Source organism: Anthonomus grandis, chromosome 6 (genome assembly GCF_022605725.1).
Source record: "Anthonomus grandis grandis chromosome 6, icAntGran1.3, whole genome shotgun sequence".
Taxonomy (NCBI): domain Eukaryota; kingdom Metazoa; phylum Arthropoda; class Insecta; order Coleoptera; family Curculionidae; genus Anthonomus; species Anthonomus grandis.
This window is the reverse complement of record NC_065551.1, coordinates 14,455,378-14,475,956: the sequence shown is the minus strand read 5'-3', so window position 1 is coordinate 14,475,956 and position 20,579 is coordinate 14,455,378. Positions and strand designations below refer to the sequence as shown.

The following is a 20,579-nucleotide window of genomic DNA, read 5'->3' as shown; positions in this document are numbered from 1 at the left end:
AAACCAATTGCTAAGTTCCTCTAAGGCTTTTCCAGCAGATACATCAATTGTTTCCATGTTCTGTCTTCAGACCAGCGCAGATACATCATCAGCATCCATGGTGATGACACTATGTGTTATTGCCAGAGGCAAGGGATTAATAAATAAAAGAAACAACACCGGGCCCAATACGGAACCTTGTGGGACCCCAATGTCCACTTTAAGGTTTTCAGACCGCATACTAGATCCGGAGATATCCCTCACTGCTACATATTGTGAGCGATCTGCCAAAAATGATGCAAACCAGCTCAACATTACTCCCCTTATACCATAAGATTCCATTCTATCCAAGAGTAAAGTGTGATCTACGCAGTCAAACGCCCTGCTGAGATCACAAAATATCGCAACAGGGCGCTCACCCGCCTTAAGAGCCTCGATTACCCTCGACAAAAATGTCAAAACAGCAGACGTCGTGGACCTACCAAACACAAAGCCATGCTGGCCTGTCGAAATAATTTGATTTTTTTTCAAATAAGACATAAGCTGATCAAGCATTGCACATTTAAAAATTTTATAAAAACAAGAGGTTAAGGCTATGGGTCTGTAATTGTCAGTGGTCTGCAATCAGAGGAAGCACTAACCCTGGACAGTATGAAAATAGTCCAAAAGTTCGAATGCGATGATAAAGTGCACACATAATAACAGGTCTACTTTCTTCTCTAAACCATTGGTCAGCGATCTGACGCGTAGTAGCAAAACAGTTTCGTAGGGCTAATTGTCTGAAGCGCCTATCTTAACGCTCTCTTTGGTATGTCTCGGTTGATCAGCTGACCTCCTTCGTGTTCCTCTATCTTTTATCGATATCCGACAAACAGGCATTACCGTAATTGCAGTACAATTAACACGGCGGCCAATTTCCCATAGGACAAACCAACAACTCTATAGGCAATAATTATACCGTTGTCAAAATCACTAACATGGTTATAACTTCGGCGTCTTCGACGTCGAGGCATTTTGTTATGCTTAACACTAGTAAAAGGACGAGCAATAACTAAAAATATCTATACTAAGCGGCTCTTAGAAAATGCTTTCTTCACAAAAACTAGATATATAATAAAATGAATGGTGATCAAAAACAAAGATAAAAGATTGTCGTTGTTACCATAGCATGCTTTAATTATAGTCATTGTCGCCGAATTGCGAATTTAATTCCATAGAAAAAGTGCACTGTATATTTGTATTAATTTAGAAAAGGATCTGAATAAAACGCGCAACATAAAAAAATGCAAAGGCACTTGTGTACAAAACTAACATGTGGTTCCTCAATTTCATCCAGCAGGGACCGTGCCGCTGATATTGTCCATTTAGCACAACCAGCTTTAATTATACAGGGTGTCCATCTATACCTTGACACATTTTAACTGCTTATAAGTCAAGAACGGAAAATGACAATAATGTGCGGTTTTCACAGAACTTCATCAATATTTTTAAAGTTTTTTTTGACAGTGTTGCCAAGTTTCGAAATTTACCTGAAATAGGAGGAAAAAAATTGATGATTTTCAAAGGCCGATTTCTCAAAAATTTTAAATGTAACACCCTGTACTTTTTAATTTCACGTGAAAGCCTGTTAAATCCCCTTTCCGAAAATGTATAAATTGTCTTAAATTCATTATTTTTTTTTTACAGAGCCAATTTTAGTAAATGACACCTTTTTGAAAATTTTCCTACAATAAATACCTATTAGATAACATTGTCGGTATCAAGTGACAACAATAACAATTGTAGCTTGTCAAGGAAACTGTGAGTTGCACAATTTGTTTTGTGGGCTTCAACTACTGTCAAATCTTTTTAACGTCATTCGTTGGGCAGTCCCAATAATTTGATTGATTTCTATATGTATTTTTGCATTTTTTAGAGATTTTGAAAGGTTTAAATATGTTTACCACCCGGGAAAGGGCACGTTGCGCGTTATTATTTAGTGAATGCAAATCAATTACGCAGACGAGAAGAAGATTTAGGCTGATTTTTGAAAGAGCTCCACCATCACGCAATTCTATACTTCATTGGGTACGCCAATTTTCCCAGGAGGGTACAGTTAAAAGAAAAGTTAGAACAAACCTAAATTCACAAGATAATATGTTGGATGATATTTTGCTGGTAAAAGAAGTGTTGTCCTTAAACAATAACCAAATATCTATTAGGAAGATAGCTCAAACAACAAATATGTCAAAAAGTAAAGTACATAAAATTCTAAAAATAATTAAGTTTAAACCCTACAAAATTCAAACTTTCCAAAAAATAGAAAATCGCGCCTTTGAAAAAAGATATTTAATGTGCGAAACACTACTAGATCTTTTTAGAAATAAGCCGGATACCAATTTAATAATGTCTGATGAGGCAACATTTCACATCAGTGGTCGAGTAAATAAGCATAACTGCCGAATTTGGGGAGATGAAAATCCTCGAGTGTATAACGAATTCGAAAGAGATTCTCCCAAGCTGAACGTTTGGTGTGCAGTATCGAAATCTAAAATTTATGGGCCATTTGTTTTTCAAGAAGCAACAGTGAATGGAAACAATTACACCGATATGTTGGAAACATTTTTTTATCCTCAACTTCAGCAGGATGGAATTTTAGACACGGTCTACTTCCAGCAAGACGGTGCAACACCACACTTCTCCAGGGTCGCAAGGGATTCCTTAGATATTACTTTTGGAAACAGATGGATAGGGCGAGCAGGTCCAATCGAGTGGGCACCTTACTCTCCCGATCTAACCATTCCAGATTTTTGTATATGGGGATATGTAAAAAACCGTTGTTACAATCCAACCCCAAGAAATTTGGATGAACTGCGCAACAACATAGTAAACGTTTTCAACCAAATTACACCGCGAATGCTACAAAATGCCTTCGGCTACTTATTTCTCCATCTACATTCGTGTTCCGAGTAAAATGGGAATCATATTCAGCAGCTCATTTATTAGTTGTAAATTAAAATAAATTTCTTCAATTGTTTGTTGTTAAAATTGTTGTAAATAGTTGTAATTTATTACATAGAATAAATACTTTTTATAGACATGGCAATAGCGCAAATTATGCAATAGCGCAAATTATTTAATTATGATCATGCTAAAGCGATACATAGGCAATTACCAGAAAATGTTTATCAATCACCGAATATGTATTCTAGGAAAATTTTCAAAAAGGTGTTATTTACTAAAATTGGCTCTGTAAAAAAAAATAATGAATTTAAGACAATTTATACATTTTCGGAAAGGGGATTTAACAGGCTTTCACGTGAAATTAAAAAGTAGAGGGTGTTACATTTAAAATTTTTGTGAAATCGGCCTTTTAAAATCATCAATTTTTTTCCTCCTATTTCAGGTTACTTTCGAAACTTGGCAATACTGTCAAAAAAAACTTTAAAAATATTGATGAAGTTCTGTGAAAACAGCACATTGTTGTCGTTTTCCGTTCTCGACTTATAAGCAGTTGAAATGTGTCAGGTTATAGATGGACACCCTGTATAGTCTAGCACATTTAGCAGAATCCAACGTGATACGTCCAGAACCAGCATTAGGCATTGCCTACAATACGGCAAAACACACAATCTCAAACCTGATGCACAACAAAGCAAAGCGCTACTGGGAGGGGGTACCAGGACATAACCATGCGAAGGCTTTCCTACCGGACGTAACAAGGAAGATAACAGATACCATAAGGGAACTCAACAGGAAGAACCATAAAATCCCTAATGGGAATGTATACCGGCCACTGCAGACTGAGTCACCACGTAAATAGGATTGGTTTGGCTGAAGTCGCCGAATGCAGACAATGCATGGAGGAAGACGAGACTGCAGAGCACATCCTATGCAGATGTCCGGCACTAAAGAGAATCAGTCAAACCATCTTCGGCAATGCCTTACCTAAGACGGAAGACATTAAGAATGCTTCTCCCAGTCAAGTTATCGAACTCTTAAAGAGTGCGGACTGTATTGGGGAAGTATAAACACCTAGGAGTGAGTCACAATAGACCGCAGTGGAGGGACACAAGGTGTCACACTCACAACAAACCTAACCTTGCACTTTTATGGTTGTAATTTGCAACTTTAGTGTATAAGTTAAAAAAACCCGAAATTCGACAGCGCGGTTTAATATGTACATATGTATACAAGCAGGTACTCTCTAGGCGCGTACAGCATCGACGTGGCGTCGTCGTGCCTTATAGGATGCGCTAAGCATTTAAATATAAAAATAAGAGACTGGTTCACAGAACCGTATTTATGCCATTAAATTTATAGCACAAAAATATATGCATTAAAAATAAAAGGAAATTATGATTTCTAAACATTCATTATGTTGCCGCAAAATCAATTTGAAGAAATTATTCCTTCCAGTGATATTTAGTTCTTCCAGGAAATTTAACCTGGAGACTGCCTGGAAGAAATAAAGAATTTTGTCAACTCCTTAGTACTTCTGGAAATCTGAATTTACCTATTCCAGCAAATTTTCAGCATCATCTAGACCAGAGCCCTTAAATTTTCTTAATCAGTTTACTCGTCATACTTTAATTCTTGCAGTCCGTTAACACCTGGAATTCGTGGACTGCTGGCTAAGTTATTAAGCTCCTAAGTCTTCTTTAACAGTACTTTCATCATATTTCCTTTTTTTCAGGCACTTGAATCACTTATTTTGCTGTTAGGCTTTCTTCACATTTTCTTTCTTCCAGGTAGTTTAACCGGAAAAATAAAAAATTTCATTAACTCTTTAGTTTTTCAGAACCTCTGGAAAACTGAATTTAACTATTTCACCGAATTTTTACGTGTAGTATATCTAGTTTTTCCATAATTAAAAAAAATCTTCATACGGACCTGCTTTTCATTTTAATTTTAAGTAAGTAGTAATAAGTATCGACTTTTTATTAATAAAAACTAATCCACCCCATGATTTAATTTTCTAAAATACCTATGTAATAACATCAATATTATGATTAAATTTAATATTAAAAACTGACATTATTTACAAAACAGTTAAAATTATCAATTATATAAAAAACAAAATAATTATACTTTAAACATCTAACATCTTTTGAAAAAACTACTGTAACAAAAAACAAAGCAATATATTAGTAAATATGACGTACTTTTTGTCGAATCCTGCAACCCAAAAAGCCAAATAACAATTAAACTTTTAAGACTAATTAAATTTTGATTATAATAAAAAAAAAATACATGAAATATTCAAATAATCCTTCAACTTCGATGCATTTTTGAATCCGCAGAATACTCGTGACTACCCATTGGATCATTCTTCCTCTTGCTCGTAAATTTGTGATTACCTAAGTAAGAGTATTTTTGGTAAAAAAAATTTTTGAAGTTCAAGAATCTATGCTAAACAGCTGACTGGGGTCTTATCTCTGATGATATCGATAGTGAGTTTTCTAGATTTGTAAAGACCTTGTCAAGTATTGCGAATAAGTCATTTCCTTATAGACCCATCAAAATTAAGCATCATAAACCCTGGTCCACTAAAGGCTTTCGTGTGTCTGCAAGGAACATGCGCTCTTTATCATACCTAAAAAAATTTTCGGACAGCATATTTTTTCATAATTATGTAAGGCTACACAGGAAATTGTATCGAAAAGCAATAAAAGCCGCAAAAGATATTTATTATAATAACAGGCTGGCTAATTCTGGTAACGTTGCTAAAGAAACATGGTCTATTATTAACGAATTAAGAAATAAGCCTTCTTCGACTAGCACTATCCCCTCTTCACCTGAGAATCTTAACGATTACTTTAAAAAACGTGGTTAAAAACCTAATTACTACTATAACACCTTTTCATGATCCACTTTCATATCTCTCTAATGAAAACTTACATAGTTTCTTTTTTACCCCAGTACTAATAACAAAGCTTCAAAGTACAATAAATAAAATAGGAAAAAAAATTATCATCTAGTACAGATGGTCTTACTCTAAAAATGTTATGTAAATGTTAAGTAATCTGCCTGATAACACCTTAAACCATCTGAGAAACCTAATTAGCAAATCATTTCAAAATGGGGTCTTTCCTAACTGCCTTAAGACTGCAATAATTATTCCCTTGCATAAAGGAGGAGATAAAGGGCAAGCTTCAAATTATCGTCCAATCGCTCTCCTTCCAACATTATCGAAGATCATAGAAAGATTGGTTAAAAAAAGGCTTTTACCATTCCTGTTTAAATATAAAATACTAAATCCCCATCAATTTGGCTTCTTGAGTAATAAATGCACTAATGATGCTGATGTTCTGCCTTTTTAACAGTGTTTACTCCAGTATAAACAATCATCATTCAACAGCAACTATTTCGTGATTTCTCCAAGACTTTTGATTGTGTAAACCATACTATCTTGATCAACAAATTACAGCACTATGGGTTCAGAGGAACGCCTCTCGAATGGTTTAAGTCCGATTTTAGCTACAAAAGTCAGCTTGTAAAGGTTGATACGACCATGTCTTCTAGCAGACCAATAGAATGTGGGGTACTTCGAGGTACAAAAATTAAGTTCAGTTTGTTTTACCATAAGATCAGTTTCCAGGGAATTAAATCTTTCGCCATCAAGAACAGGGTAATATGCCTTTTTTAAGTCCCATCTTCGTTACGGCCTTCCATTCTGGGGCACATGCTGTGTGACTCAGTTTGAGCGCATTTTAAACTACAAAAGAGAGCGGTTCGCTATTTACTAGGACTTGATAGTCGAGCTCACTGCCAAGAAATGTTTAAAAGGTTTAAAATATTAACTCTTCCATCTTTCTTCATTCTTGAATCTATTTGCTTGGTTCGCAAGCATATATCAGAAATTCCTAATAGACCATCTCGCAATTATCCACTTCGAAACGCAGAGCATGATCTTTATGTGCCAATCCCAAGGCAAAATTAATAAAAAGCTCTATTCTTTACGGAGCTAAAAAAATACACAATCATCTGCCTTTGGAAATTAAATCATTGACATCTTTTCCTCGATTTCGCAATGCTTTGAAATCATATTTACTGGACTGCTTTATATGCAGTAGATAATTTTTTTTATATTAATTTTTGAGTATCATGCACGCACTGGCTAATTATTAAATTTTACGATGTAGAATAGCAATATTTTGTATTGCTAAATTTTTATAAAATTTTTTATGACTTTTTAATCATTGTATTAATGTTTTTCACTGTTTTTGTTACTTTTTTTTAATTTTACTTTCTTGTTACTATTTTTATTTACTTTCCTATTTTCTTACTTTTTACATTTAGTATAAGAAATTTGACCAGGTACATTTATGTCTTTTGTATCCAGTTTTGTATATATTTATTTAGTACTTGTATTTTGGTTTCTATATTTGTGTGTTTTTTGTGTGTTATATTTCTATGTATAGCTTTGTCTAGAAAATTTTTTAAATTTTTTGACAATAAAGCATATTTACTTATTTTACAGCACCCCGGGGAGGGCCGGGGTAGAATAGCCCTCCGGTACGCTCTGCCTGTCGTTTAAGGCGACTAAAAGAGCAACCCCTTTGGTGGTAGATGTTGTCCACTTGCATCGCCCGGTTCAATACCACCACATAGGACTTAGGCGGCGTGAAGTGGTTCCATGGAACTCACGTTTCGCCGCCATGTCGATGTGTCCGGTTTCCAAAAGGGGAAATGGAGAAGAAACATAAATGCATGATGGCGCCCTCACGACCAAAACTTTCCGGAGGTAAACTCGCCTCCCATTCGGATCTCCGGGCGGAGGCTGGTCGGGGGGTCCATCAGGCGGATCTAAAAACCTAAAAATCAATTTCTGCAACATCAGAGGCCTAAACACCAATATTAATGCAGTACACTAATACCTGCAATCAAATAAGCCTCACATTCTGGCATTGGCAGAAACAAAGGTTAAACCTTCAACAACAAATGTTCACCTCATTTATCCTGGATACGATCTACACACCCGATTTCGACTAAACTTTGGATTGGCAGTACTTGTCAAGAACGATTTGAGTTGCTAGCGGGAGGAAACGCTTGAACCTGCGGACTTCGACGTCATGTGGTTCAAAATAATAGCCAGTGGTGCCACGAAATTTGTTTGCTGTATCTACAGACCACCAAGCGATACCCAATATAGACGGCTCTTTTTGAACCTGGTTGATTGCATTAACCATCTGCAAATTGACTACCCAAGCGCAGAAATCATCGTCATGGGTGATTTTAACGTTCACAATATCAACTGGCTGCGCTTCTGCAACAAGAACGACGACGAAGGACGAGAAGCTGAGCTATTTGCCACCATATGCGGGCTTACGCAGCTTGTGGAGGAACCTATCAGAATCCCCGATCGAGACGGCGAGTTCGCGAGTCTCCTAGATCTGGTCTTGGCTTCAGACCCTAACTCGTACACTGTATCAGTACATGCCCCCCTAGGAACATCGGACCACAAATTGATAACAGTCTCTTGCCAGTTGGAGGTTAAAACGCAGGATCCTCCGATGCCGCGGAAGGTATGGCACTATAAATCAGCAGAGTGGAACCATCTTCAAGAATTTTATCGCTCATTCCCTTGGAAAGAAGTCTGCTTTAGAACCAATAACATCTCAGAATGTGCAAACCAAATTACAGAAACGATCTGGACAGGAATGGAAGCTTATATCCCTTTTTTTACTAAATGCGGATCAAACAACAAGCAATGGTTCAACCTGAATTGCAAAAAGGCAGTAAATACTAAAAACGCAGCATATCGCAAATGGCGTCAACATCCTTCCATCGAAAATCGGAGGAACTTTTTAGCCTCCAGAAATAGCTGCAAGCGAATTATTGATCAATGCAAAGAGAGTCACAACAACAGGATCAAAAACAAACTGCTAAACTGCCCAAATGGAACAAGATCTTTCTGGACGGTCTCGAAAGCCGTTAGTCAAGGATTTGCTAAGTCGGCCTTGCCACCCCTAACAGCAGATGATGGTTCTATCGCGGTAACAGCAAGGGAAAAAGCCAACTTACTGGGTAAACTCTTCGCGTCCAATTCTACTCTGCACTCGCAAGGCAACACACCGCCATATTTGCCAAGGGTGAATTCATCGATGGGAGAAATTTCGTTTCCCCAACGAATTATAAATAAAATTCTTAAAAGCGTAGACACCAACAAAGCTTCTGGACCCGATGGAATTCCAGCCCTAATACTAAAACGTTGTACAGACGAATTGACTCCTCCCTTATGTAGACTGTTCACGGCATCGTATAAGCAGGGCCAATTTCCAACAAGCTGGAAAACTGCTCGAGTGCAAGCTGTACCCAAAAAGGGTAAGAAGACGATGTCCTCCAACTACCGCCCGATTGCACTAGTTCCAGTAATATCGAAGATTATGGAGAAAGCAGTCAACCAACAACTGTTAAGATATCTGGAATCATCTGGACTAATCAGCGATCATCAATACGGCTTCCGAAAGCTTAGATCCACCGGCGATCTTCTGGCTTACGTCACACACCTGTTGACGGAGGCCATGGAGAAGCACGGCGAGTCCCGCTCAGTCGCTCTTGACATTTCCAAGGCTTTTGACAGAGTGGGGCATGAAGGACTACTAACCAAGCTCTCCTCAATCGGCATACAAAACTCATTATTGAATTGGATCAAAAGTTTTCTTGAACAACAAACAATCCAAGTAGCCGTCGATGGATACCTCTCAGACAAATTTAACATTAACGCTGGAGTTCCTCAAGGATGCATTCTATCCCCCACCCTTTTCTTGATATATATCAAGGATTTGCTAGGAACCACTATCAATCCAATCTACAGCTTTGCGGACGATAGCACACTTATTTCCACATTTAAGTCCGCCAAACCAACGACAGCCGCAAGTTCTCAGAATCTTAGGCAGCAACAAGTAGCTTCAACCAACAACGATATTAGAGCAATCTTGGAGTGGGGCGGTAATAATCTGGTCAATTTTAACGCTAAAAAAACGCAGGCTGCAGTATTTACGATGAAGACTAACCTTGGTGGCCCGGAGCTGGTTATGGCAGGGAAAACATTGCCAACGAAATCATCTTTACATTTTCTAGGAGTCGAGGTCACCAACAGTGTGTCCTGGCATGACCACGTTGTCGAGGTCGCCAAAAAACTCGGAGTGCTTTTCAAAACGAAAAAACTGTATACACCAGAACAGCTGCTGACTCTTTATAAGGCTCAAATACGCCCTTCCCTCGAGTATTGCTCGCATGTCTGGAGCTCTGCACCCAAGCATAGTTTAAACCTGCTGGATTCTATACAGAAGAGAGCTATTCGTCTTATCGACAAACCAGAACTGACAAAGAGTCTGGATAGTCTGGAGCACCGGAGAAAGGTGGCTGATCTCTGTTTATTCTACCGTTATTATCACGGTAAGTGCTCCTCTGAGCTGGCAGGCCTGATTCCACCCAGGGCTGTTCCGGCAAGAAGGACGCGCCTAGCAGTTGCGACTCATCAACATCGAGTCCACCTGCCTACCCCAAGGACGTCGCTGTATCGGGACTCATTCATCTGGAGAACATTTTCTTTGTGGAACGGGCTTCCACCTCACATATTTCCCGACGCGTACAACCTACAGCGATTCAAGATAAATGCCCACAAATATCTTCGCGCAAGCACCACTCCAAGAGTGACATAGGACTTTCCTCTTGTGCTTGTGTTTATCATAAAAAAAAAAAATTTGATTGATTGATAATTTAACTGACCTTGTATATCTTACGGTTTCCGAGATCCCAATGATCAGGGTCGAATTTGGGCCACCCTGTACACTCTATAATGTTTTAGAATAAGTAATTGGTGAAAGTAAGCTAGTGAGATTGTTATTATATTGCTATGTCTAGGTTTATACGCGGTGGAATATATAAACATATTTTAAAGGATGCAATCGTACCTACCATGTACCATTTTTAAGTTGGAAAATAGGTACTTGTTAGCTGTTCTTGAAATAGCATGTTTAGTTTTCTACTACCTTAAATCTCAATAAATTACATGGCGATCCTGGAAAACCGAAAAGGAATTTTAAGCTTATCACCAAATGGGTCACAAGGATCAGAAGAAAAAATTATCATAGCCCAGCCTGGCGATAGCGGAGGCCAGACTTCAACAACTTCCATAAGGGACATTCTTTCTACTTTAGTCCAGTATAGAAAGTAATAGAAATAGAAATATATAGACTTTGATAAGACTAATATAAATGGGTTATTTACAACAACGTATTCGCTAGATTGCTCGACTAATAAATTGCAAATCACAAGTGTCACGGAAGTGTGTCATAATTTTGTGCAGATGGATCCTTTTGATGAATTTAATGGTGTTTTGGGTTCGGATTTCTTTAAGCGTGATTCAGTTAATCTTTCTGGAAAAATAATGCCATCAAAATAAGAATTTTCATTCAACATTCCGGCAAGGTGTAAAATTATTAAATATATTATTATTTATATATTAAATGGAGATGTAATTATTTTGCCAGAAGAGATATGTGAGCCAATTTTCGGTGCTAGCACAGTAGCTAGGCCCAAAAATAATAAAATACCCATGAAAATATTAAATATTCGTGAGGATGACGCCAATATAAAAAATTTTAGGCCGAAAATTAAATCACTTAGTGATTACGGAATTTTTACATTAAACAGTTCTCAGAAAACTATCGATAGAGTAGAATAGAATAGAGGATTTATTGCAACTCGACCATTTAAAACAAATTAGAAAAGTTTTCAATCCAAAAAATCTGCTCAAAATTTTCAGATGTATGAAACGTGGTAACGACCCGTTTACGGCTACTTATATTTATTACAGCTATATTAAGCCAATCGATATGGCCAAAAGCAGAGCAAAATAAAGTAAATAAAGAAGTCGAAGATATGTTGAAAAGGGGATCTATCAAGAAAGCTAGATCACCTTGGTTAGCACCTTTATTAGTTGACCCAAACCATACCGACAGCACCGGAAATAAAAAAATGGCGTTTAGTTTTAGACTACCGCGAGTTTCCGCTGCCTTGCATAATGATATTTTAGACTCTTTATTACGGGCAAAATACATTACGCATTTTTACTCAAAAAAGAAAGTAGGCTATGTAGCGCTTTTGTAACTGGGGCTCAAAAGAAGTCCTAGCTCCTTTTCGAGGGCAATTTTTCGAATGTCAATTGCGATGTTTATTTAGATGATTTCGTTTTTGGCAATAGTTTGGTTCATCATAAACAGAATTTGGTGAAAATATTAGAGAGGTTAAGAAAAGTTAGCTTAAAATTAAGTTTTAAAAAATGACTTAAGCAAGAAATGTTATATTTGAGTCATTTAATACAAAAAGAGAGCGTAGCACCAGAGGCCAAAAAGAAAAAATAAAACTGTTTTAAAATTTACAATTCAAAAAGATGTGAATGAAACAACAAATACATAAAAAGCTTCGCACAAATTGCATCTCCTCTTAATTATTTAAGTAGAAAAGGGGTACCATTTCAGCGGAATTCAGAGTGTGAGAAAGCATTTGAAGAGTTAAAGCAAGCACTATCTTCAAATTCAAAAAAGTAGTCAATTTTTCTCAAAGAGACCTCTTAGTAATAATATTCAGAGATTAAAGGGACACAAAGAAAAAAAATAAACATAATCTGAGACCATTGACTTTGTGTCCCTCCAATCTCTGAATTCAAGCACTATCTAACACATTTATTGTTAAAACTGATGTTTAAAATTGGCATTAGGAGCAGTTTTATGGAATGGGGATGATATCCCTGTTGCTTATGCTAGTCGAAGTTGAAACGTTCACGAGTTCACGTCAGGCGATGTTCAACAATAGATATAGACCAGTAAGTGGGTACAAAAAAAGGTCTTTGGCATGCAAAAGGTGAGGTAGGAATTATTTAGAAATATATTATTTATGAGTAGACCCTCTTCAAAAATCCAAATTTTCGATCTTGGGGGGGGACCGCGCGCCATCTTGGACTATAGGTACAAAGAAACAGTTTTTTAACATTATCTCCGTAGATAATGTAATGTATAACATTATCTCCTTTAGATCTTTGTGTGTGTGATCGACACGATCGAAGTGAGCGTGATAGACAAGGCAAATGTCTTTTCGAAATCAGGGGTTTACTCTTTGAAATGTGGGGATTGTGACGCTGTATATATTGGCCAACCTGGAAGAAAAATTTCTACACGCGTTAAAGAACATGTAGCGTTGTTTGAGAAATTTTAAAATACAGACGTCCGTGATACAAAGTCAGCGTTTGCGAATCACCTGTTAGCTTCCACACATCACTTTTCTCCAAAGGTCGGAGCTGAAATACTTCATGAATGCCCTAAAGGGAAAAAGCTTGACCTTCTGGAGAGGATGGAAATTACTAAAGCCAAGAAGAGTCCTGTTCTTGTCTGTGTTAACGACGTATTTAATTTTGAACCTTAAATGTATGCTTATTTACTGTTTTGCCAACGTTAGTGGCTTTTTAAGGTTTTAGTCTTTTTAATGTCCTCTTTTTTTCTTTTTTTTTTTTCTTTCAATACTAATTATTATTGTTTTAGGCCTGATGATGCTCTGAATAGAGCGAAACACGTGTAGCTTTAAGTAAATGTTGTGAGACCGTGACTTTGTGTTTTTCATTGTTTTTCGTCTGTTGTATACGTCTTTGTGAAAAATGGATGAGATTTTCTTATTATCTCCGTAATTGTTCACCTTACAACAAAACATGTTCTAAGCAAAGTTAACGACAATAAAATTTCTTATATTTTATGTATTAACAGTTTTTTTGTACGTTTAATATATAAAGAGTTAGACGGACACAAAGATGGTATTTTTAAAAAAATACTCAGAACTCGAGATTTTTCGTATTTATAAACGGGGTTTTTTAATTTTACAAAGTACAAAGTTAAATTAATTTTATACCAAAGGGCAAATAGGCAAATATATTATGTCATTTGCGCCTTGCACTACTACATATATTTAAAACTATGTCAACACAAGGTAACACAATTTTTACAATACTGTTTTTGGTACGAGGCCCTATGCCTAAATTTCGAGGCAACTAAATTCAAACGCAAGGGTAAAATTACTCCATTAATAGCGGCTAATAGTAGCATAAAAGTCGGCGAGGAAACAGTTCCTATAAACCCACTAATATTATTCCAAAGAATGTGCATTACGAAGAAATCTGACGACGAGTTGAAGAATTACCTTAAATTTGAGCTTTCTCCATTTCCTCTGTCACTTTTCTCAGACGGAATGCGTAAAGGTACGAAATCATCGTTATATTCTGCATTTACGCAATGTACCGAAAGTGTCTATCTCGGACATAACAAAATCAATGTTGTGGATGGAGGATATCTGTTACACAAAGTTCTATGGCATCGTAATGATTCTTCTAACGAAAGGCAGCAGAACGACTACGCTGCCGCCGATCAAAGAGGCAAACAACTGTCGATGTTATTTTTGACGAATCAATGTTGTTTCAAGTTTTGCAAGAACGATTTTTAGACAATGAAAGCAAAAACTTCGCCTGATTTCGATGTTGACAAAAAAAAATTAAAGAAACTACTATTACAGTTAAGCAGGCTGAAGAAGATGCTGATGTTATGATTGTGAATACAGCGATTTCCTTAGGATCAACGTTTGATGCAGTTTTCATCATCGGAGAAGACGTGGATCTTTTAGTTCTACTAACAGCGTTGATGTCGCCACATCCAGACAACATTTACTTTTGCAAACCTGGGAGAGGTAAAAATCCTGAAAGAGTGTACTCTGCAAAGGGCTTACAACAAAAAGAGGCAGCTGAGAACATTCTCTTCCTTCATGCGTTTAGTGGCTGTGACACAACATCGTCCCTTTTTAACCAAGAAAAACTGAAATTTTTATCAATTATTCAAAAAAAAACCCAAACTCACTAGCATCATTGACGTCTTTAAACAACATGACGCCACACCAGCATGTATTGAGGAAAGAGGAGCACAGCTTCCTGTCACTTTGTATGGCGGTGACATGGAAAAAGTACACAAAACACACAAAAAATAGATTTAATCTTGCCTCTCTCCCACCAACTAGGAACGCCGCACGGTATTATTCATTTAGAACATACAATCAAGTTCAACAATGGTATGGAATCCAAAAAAAGGCAGACGACTGGGGATGGAAACCTGGTGCAAATGGTTTTTCTCCTGTAACTATGACAGAGGAATCAGCTCCAGAAGTATTATTAAAAATTATTTCATATCATTGTAAAAAAGGATGTGGAGGAACATGTAGCTGCAAAAAAGCTGGACTGAATTGCTCTATTATGTGTAGATTCTGTAATGGTCAGACATGCGACAATGCCACAGAGGTTCTCATCGACAGCGAGGACGAGGATGAGAAACTATTATCAATTGAGAACCCAATTATTCAAAGAACTGGTAACTTAGATGACGAAATTCAGGATGAAGACATAAATTAACCGTGACCATCTAAAAGAGAAACTGAAACGTAAATGAAAAGTGTAATATGTGGAGTAGGCCTACAGGGGACACCACGGTAAAAAAAACACGCCGATTAGCTTTACCTCATGATGGTGTGGAAATAAGCTTTCAGTTTGCATTGCAAACTGAGTATTGTTTCAATTTCGTAAGAGATATGTAATTAAATATGACATTTTACTATCAACGATAGCGAAAAAATATCACCTCTTTTAACAAGGGTAACAAAATTACTGAAATAGCTAAAAACATATTTTTTAAAACTAAAAAATGGTTGAAGTATTTTTTTCATGTTTGTGTCCCTATTTTGTTTTCTTTAATTTTGTTTATGTCATACTTTGTCGTAAAATTAACCATTACGGACATAATGCCAAAAAACATTTTTTTTGTATGTGTAATCCAAGATGGCGACGCGCGCGGACTTCCCCCAAGGTCGAAATTTTGTATTTATGGTCACAGTCTACCCGTAACTAACATATTCCAAAATAACTTCTACCCCACCTTTTGCAAGGTAAGCCCTACTGCCTGGACTAATAAGGAACTTTTAGATATTTGTTACGCAGTAAAAACGTTTAGAAACTTATTTGATAAGAACTCATATCTACGGGTCACCGCTCTTTGACATATCTATTCGGCATGCATAATGCTTCTAGCCGTTTAACAAAATTTAGATTACTTTTAAAAGAATATAATTTTGAGGTACTATATTTAAAAGGAAAAATAATTTGCAGTCGACGCGCTGTCTCGTATAACATTCACTTCAATTCACCCTGGGATAGAATTATTAAAACCGCCGAAAACGTTTGTAGAGGCATTTTGCATAACAGATAACGAATTTGATAAATATATGAATAAAGAAAATTCTTGAATGAAAACGCAGTTATAATTAAGGAAACCTGTTCAGTGTTAGCATTTGGTGCATCGTTGACGTACTCAAAAGTAATTTGCAAAATGTTTAAAATTCCGGAAGTTATACTTAATATTAAAAAATAGCAAAAATAAATTATTAATTTAAAATATATTAAGGGATCCCAGCGAAAAAGAAATTAAATTAAAATTATTAATAATAAAAGACATACAAAAGATAATAGAAAATAACATGAGACAAGTAATTCTAAACGATTTTTACATTTTGCCAACAGGTGAACATGCGGAAATAAATCGTGTGTACCACAATATAAAAAAAAACCTTTGGAATGGCTTACAAAGGGAGGTTCAAGAGTTCCGTTTCTATTCATTTCATATAAGGCCTTATGTGCAGTCTATGCCAATGTTTTTTTGGATTGTCAATGTGATTTTAGTGAAATGTTTACGGTTTGCAAGTTATTAGGGAATTTTTAAATTTGTCAAATATTCCGAACAAATTTTTTCAAAAAATCTAAACTACGCCCAATATAACCCAATATATATTCTTTATCTATGACTACGCCCATCTGTCTAACTTTAATAACTTAATAATATTGTCCAATCATGAAATGCCTTAGGACAGTAATCACTTTTTCAAAGTTCTCCTTTTTTGTGGAAATAATACAGGGAGTTCCCGGGATTATTGCTTTTTCACTTACTATTTGTTTTACTCTTATACTGTAAGAGAAATAATGAATGTTTTATCGTTACCAACAGTTTAAAAACTTCCCTGTTTCAATCTAATTTCAAAATGGTTAAGTAACATGCGGATGTCTTATATCATTAAAAACAGTTAATAGTACGGAAAACTATCAACTATCACCAAAACCTACATTTGCATTAAAACTCTTTTTTTTGCTTTAAAACTTATGCCTAAAAAACAAAAGCTAGAAAACAAAGCTACAAAAATAATCGAATAATTTAATTTTTATTGTTCCTGGGGATGAGGCCTACAATATATTTTCAAAGTGTTATTGTGCTATTATGCAAGTTCTGCATCTTTTAACAAATGTCTACGACGCAGAGTTTCTGCTTGATTAATTTCTCGTGCCGCCTCAAGTATTCTATCTCTTAGTTCCTCTCTTATATTAACTGGTCCTTAATAAACAATCTGTTTTAACCAACCCCAATAAAAAAAAATCCAAAGGATTCAAATCGGGGGAACGTGGTGGTCAAAGAATAGGACCCAAGCGCCCTATCCATCTTCCAAGGAACGTATTATCTAAATGTTGCCAAACCAATGCAGCATAATGAGCAGGACAACCGTCATTCTGGAACCACATTCGCCCTCTCACCTCTAAAGGTACATCTTCTAGCAGAATTGGCAGTTGATCTTAAGGGACCTTCAAATAAGCTACTCCGTTAAAGTTATCGGGAATTTCGACTGGACCAATTACCCTGTTGTTGACTATTCCCGTCCAAAGGTTAATTTTAAACTGGATTGCTGAACTTTTTGCTGAATAGCAGGTAGGTTTTCCATTGCCCCTTCATGTACATTATGGATGTTGAAAATTCCGAAATGTCGACAGGAGGATTCGTCACTCCAAAGAATGCCATCAAAAAATTCTGGATCCGCACGCATTCTTCTCAGCATATATTTGAAAAAATACTATCGATCGCTGTAGAGTCTAACGGCTTCGTTGGCATATTGATGATTTTCTCTGTAGATAAGATGCATTTCTGCATACTCACGCACTGTGTACGTAACATAAGGCATTGTAAACTAATTCCAAAACAAATTGAACAAATATTTTTTATAATCACCAAATGTCAGTGTGACAAAAAAACCTCAAACTGGACAACTTGTTTACCTTAGCAAAGCATTGCAACAAAATAAAAGCAAGCTTTTAATAAAAGTTTCAAACAATAATATCAAAATTATGAGGCGACGGAAGTGAAATATAATGTATTTCTTTTATCTACTAATTTACAAATGTGATCGCTAAGTCGATTACTGTCCTAAGGCATTTCATGATTGGACAATATTATAAAGTTATTAAAGTTGGAGAAATATTGTCATTCGCGTAGTTTAGATTTTTTGAAAAACTTTACTACAGTTTTAAATCCCCATTTATTACAAGCGTCATCTAGGCCATATCAACTAAGTCTTCTTTACCACCGTGTTATACTTGTCATATTTTAATTCTTCTAGTCAGTTGACACCTAAAGTTACTGGGCTGCCTGGTAAAGAATTAAATTTTTAAGCCTTCTTTACCAATACTTTCATCATATTTAGCGTCTTCCAGGAAATTGGAACCTGGAGCTCCTATGACTGTGAAAGAAATAAGTTGGGCTGATAGGCCTTCTTTAGCAGTAATTTTATCATTTTTTCTTTATTCCAAGTAGTTCAACGGCACTACCTTAAAGAAATGAATGATTATCTCCTGAGGTTTTTTAGAACTTCTGAATAAACATGACGTCAATTCCTAAAAGACTCCAATTAATTGTCTTTTAATTAATTGCTTCACCTGGACTTATTTTTAAAGCCTTCCAGTACGTCATGTATTTTTTTCAAGATTTAAATATTTTAGCCTCTTTTTATCATTCAGGCATATGAAGTGATTTTCCATTTCATTTTAACCAGTTAAAGCAATTTTTGACCTTTTCCAGGAATTTAAAATGAGTGTTTATTTTATGCCCGGCATTTTACTGTATTGCGTACGTTTTCCAGGAATTTTAGGTATTTATCATGCTTTCCAGATGGATAGTCCACCGCTGGTGTATACTGCACGTAATTAAGTAGGTATCTCAAAAAACCTCATGACCTCATATCGGGTAATCGAGGGGACTAAGATTTATTATAATGAATTATGTGACAATGTTTTATTTAAATCTAATATAACCATTAACAATTTTTAAAACTGTACTTTAAAAAAGTCTATTTTAGTATATTAAATATTAGTAACCTTAAGTAACGATAACTATCACTTACATTAATTTCCTTACTATTTTCATTAATAAAAGCACATCCATATTGCCTTAAATAATTACAAAACCGATCGTTAACCTTACTTGTAAGTTTACTTACAAATGCCTCCTTATCTAAAATTATACTGGAGTCATTTTGATAAATGGTGTAAAAAATTCTAAAAATATCCTCAACATGTTTGTCTTTCAACTGACTGAATATACATGAATCAAAAACGGTTTCAACAATATCAAAAATGGTCCTATTGCTGTATGTATCAGTTCTAACAATTAATATATGAAAATAAATGGATAAAATATGACCTAAAACGTGGTTATTTGACTCGCTCTGGGTTAAGTGCTCAATTTGACACAAAAACGAGTAATTTTCCGTTAAAATCTTCACCCCCAAGGGCAATAAACATATTTTCTTTAACACTTCAAATATCAATAATCTACCCTCCGAATCACACAAACAACTATTCAACAGTTCCGAGAACATTTTATAACCCATAGATTTTAACAGATCCAAGAAATCCTTTTCCCCTTTCATTCCGTCTCTTAAAACTTCCAAAATGAAGTTTCTATGCTCCTTATGATTCACGTCGGGACTGAACAATAAAGTATATAGTTCAGGACAAGTGCTTAAGTCCAGATTTTGTTTCGCCGTCAAATAAGACGACAAAGCGGTGTACATTATGTGCTTCGGATTGGTGAGGATCGTGGCCATCCTGGCGAAGAATATCCCTGAGAAGTTGTTGAGTTTGAAGTCTGGCAATACTGCGACACCTAGAAAAAAAAATTATATTTCCAGGGTGATTCGAACATTAAAAGGCTAGAATTAGCATTGCCATGGAACTATGGGCAGTTTATTTGGTTGCAGCATCTCTGATGCAATGATGCCAAATGCTTATGTACAAATGGCACAAAAAACACACTTTGTAATATCATAAAAATTTGTCACTTATTTTGACAGGCGCAAAACAATACTATTCCTCTTTAACAAAATATAAAGCATTTTTTTTTAAATATCATAAGGTACTATATAAAGAAGTCAACATTCAAAGTTAAATGAATGTAGATATTGTACGTAATTGGCGAAAACGGTCACTGCCCGAAATTTATACCCACAACGCGTATTATAATTTCTGAAGGTTTTTATTTTACGGACTAGATATTATGGATCACACAGCATTTTAAATGATATAATGTACAGGGTCTTTCTCCATATATTGACCCCCCCCTACAGGGGTAATGCGAAAAGTAAAAAAAAATATTTTTAATACAAAACTTTTGGGGTTTTACTTAAAATTTTTGAATCCGATGTCAATTTTTTTTTTC

At 35.9% G+C, this 20,579-nt stretch overlaps 1 protein-coding gene across 2 annotated transcripts in view; it reads right to left on the bottom strand.

Moving 5' to 3' along the window:
- Window positions 1-19,139: 19,139 nt before the first annotated feature.
- Window positions 19,140-20,579, bottom strand: part of LOC126737471 (nucleolar pre-ribosomal-associated protein 1) — a 46,188-nt gene continuing 44,748 nt past the window's right edge. For both annotated transcript variants that reach the window (XM_050442381.1, XM_050442382.1), the window contains one exon: window positions 19,140-20,027. In XM_050442381.1, the coding sequence (XP_050298338.1) occupies window positions 19,210-20,027 (818 nt within the window). In that variant the 3' untranslated portion in view covers window positions 19,140-19,209. The remainder of the gene's footprint in view (window positions 20,028-20,579) is intronic.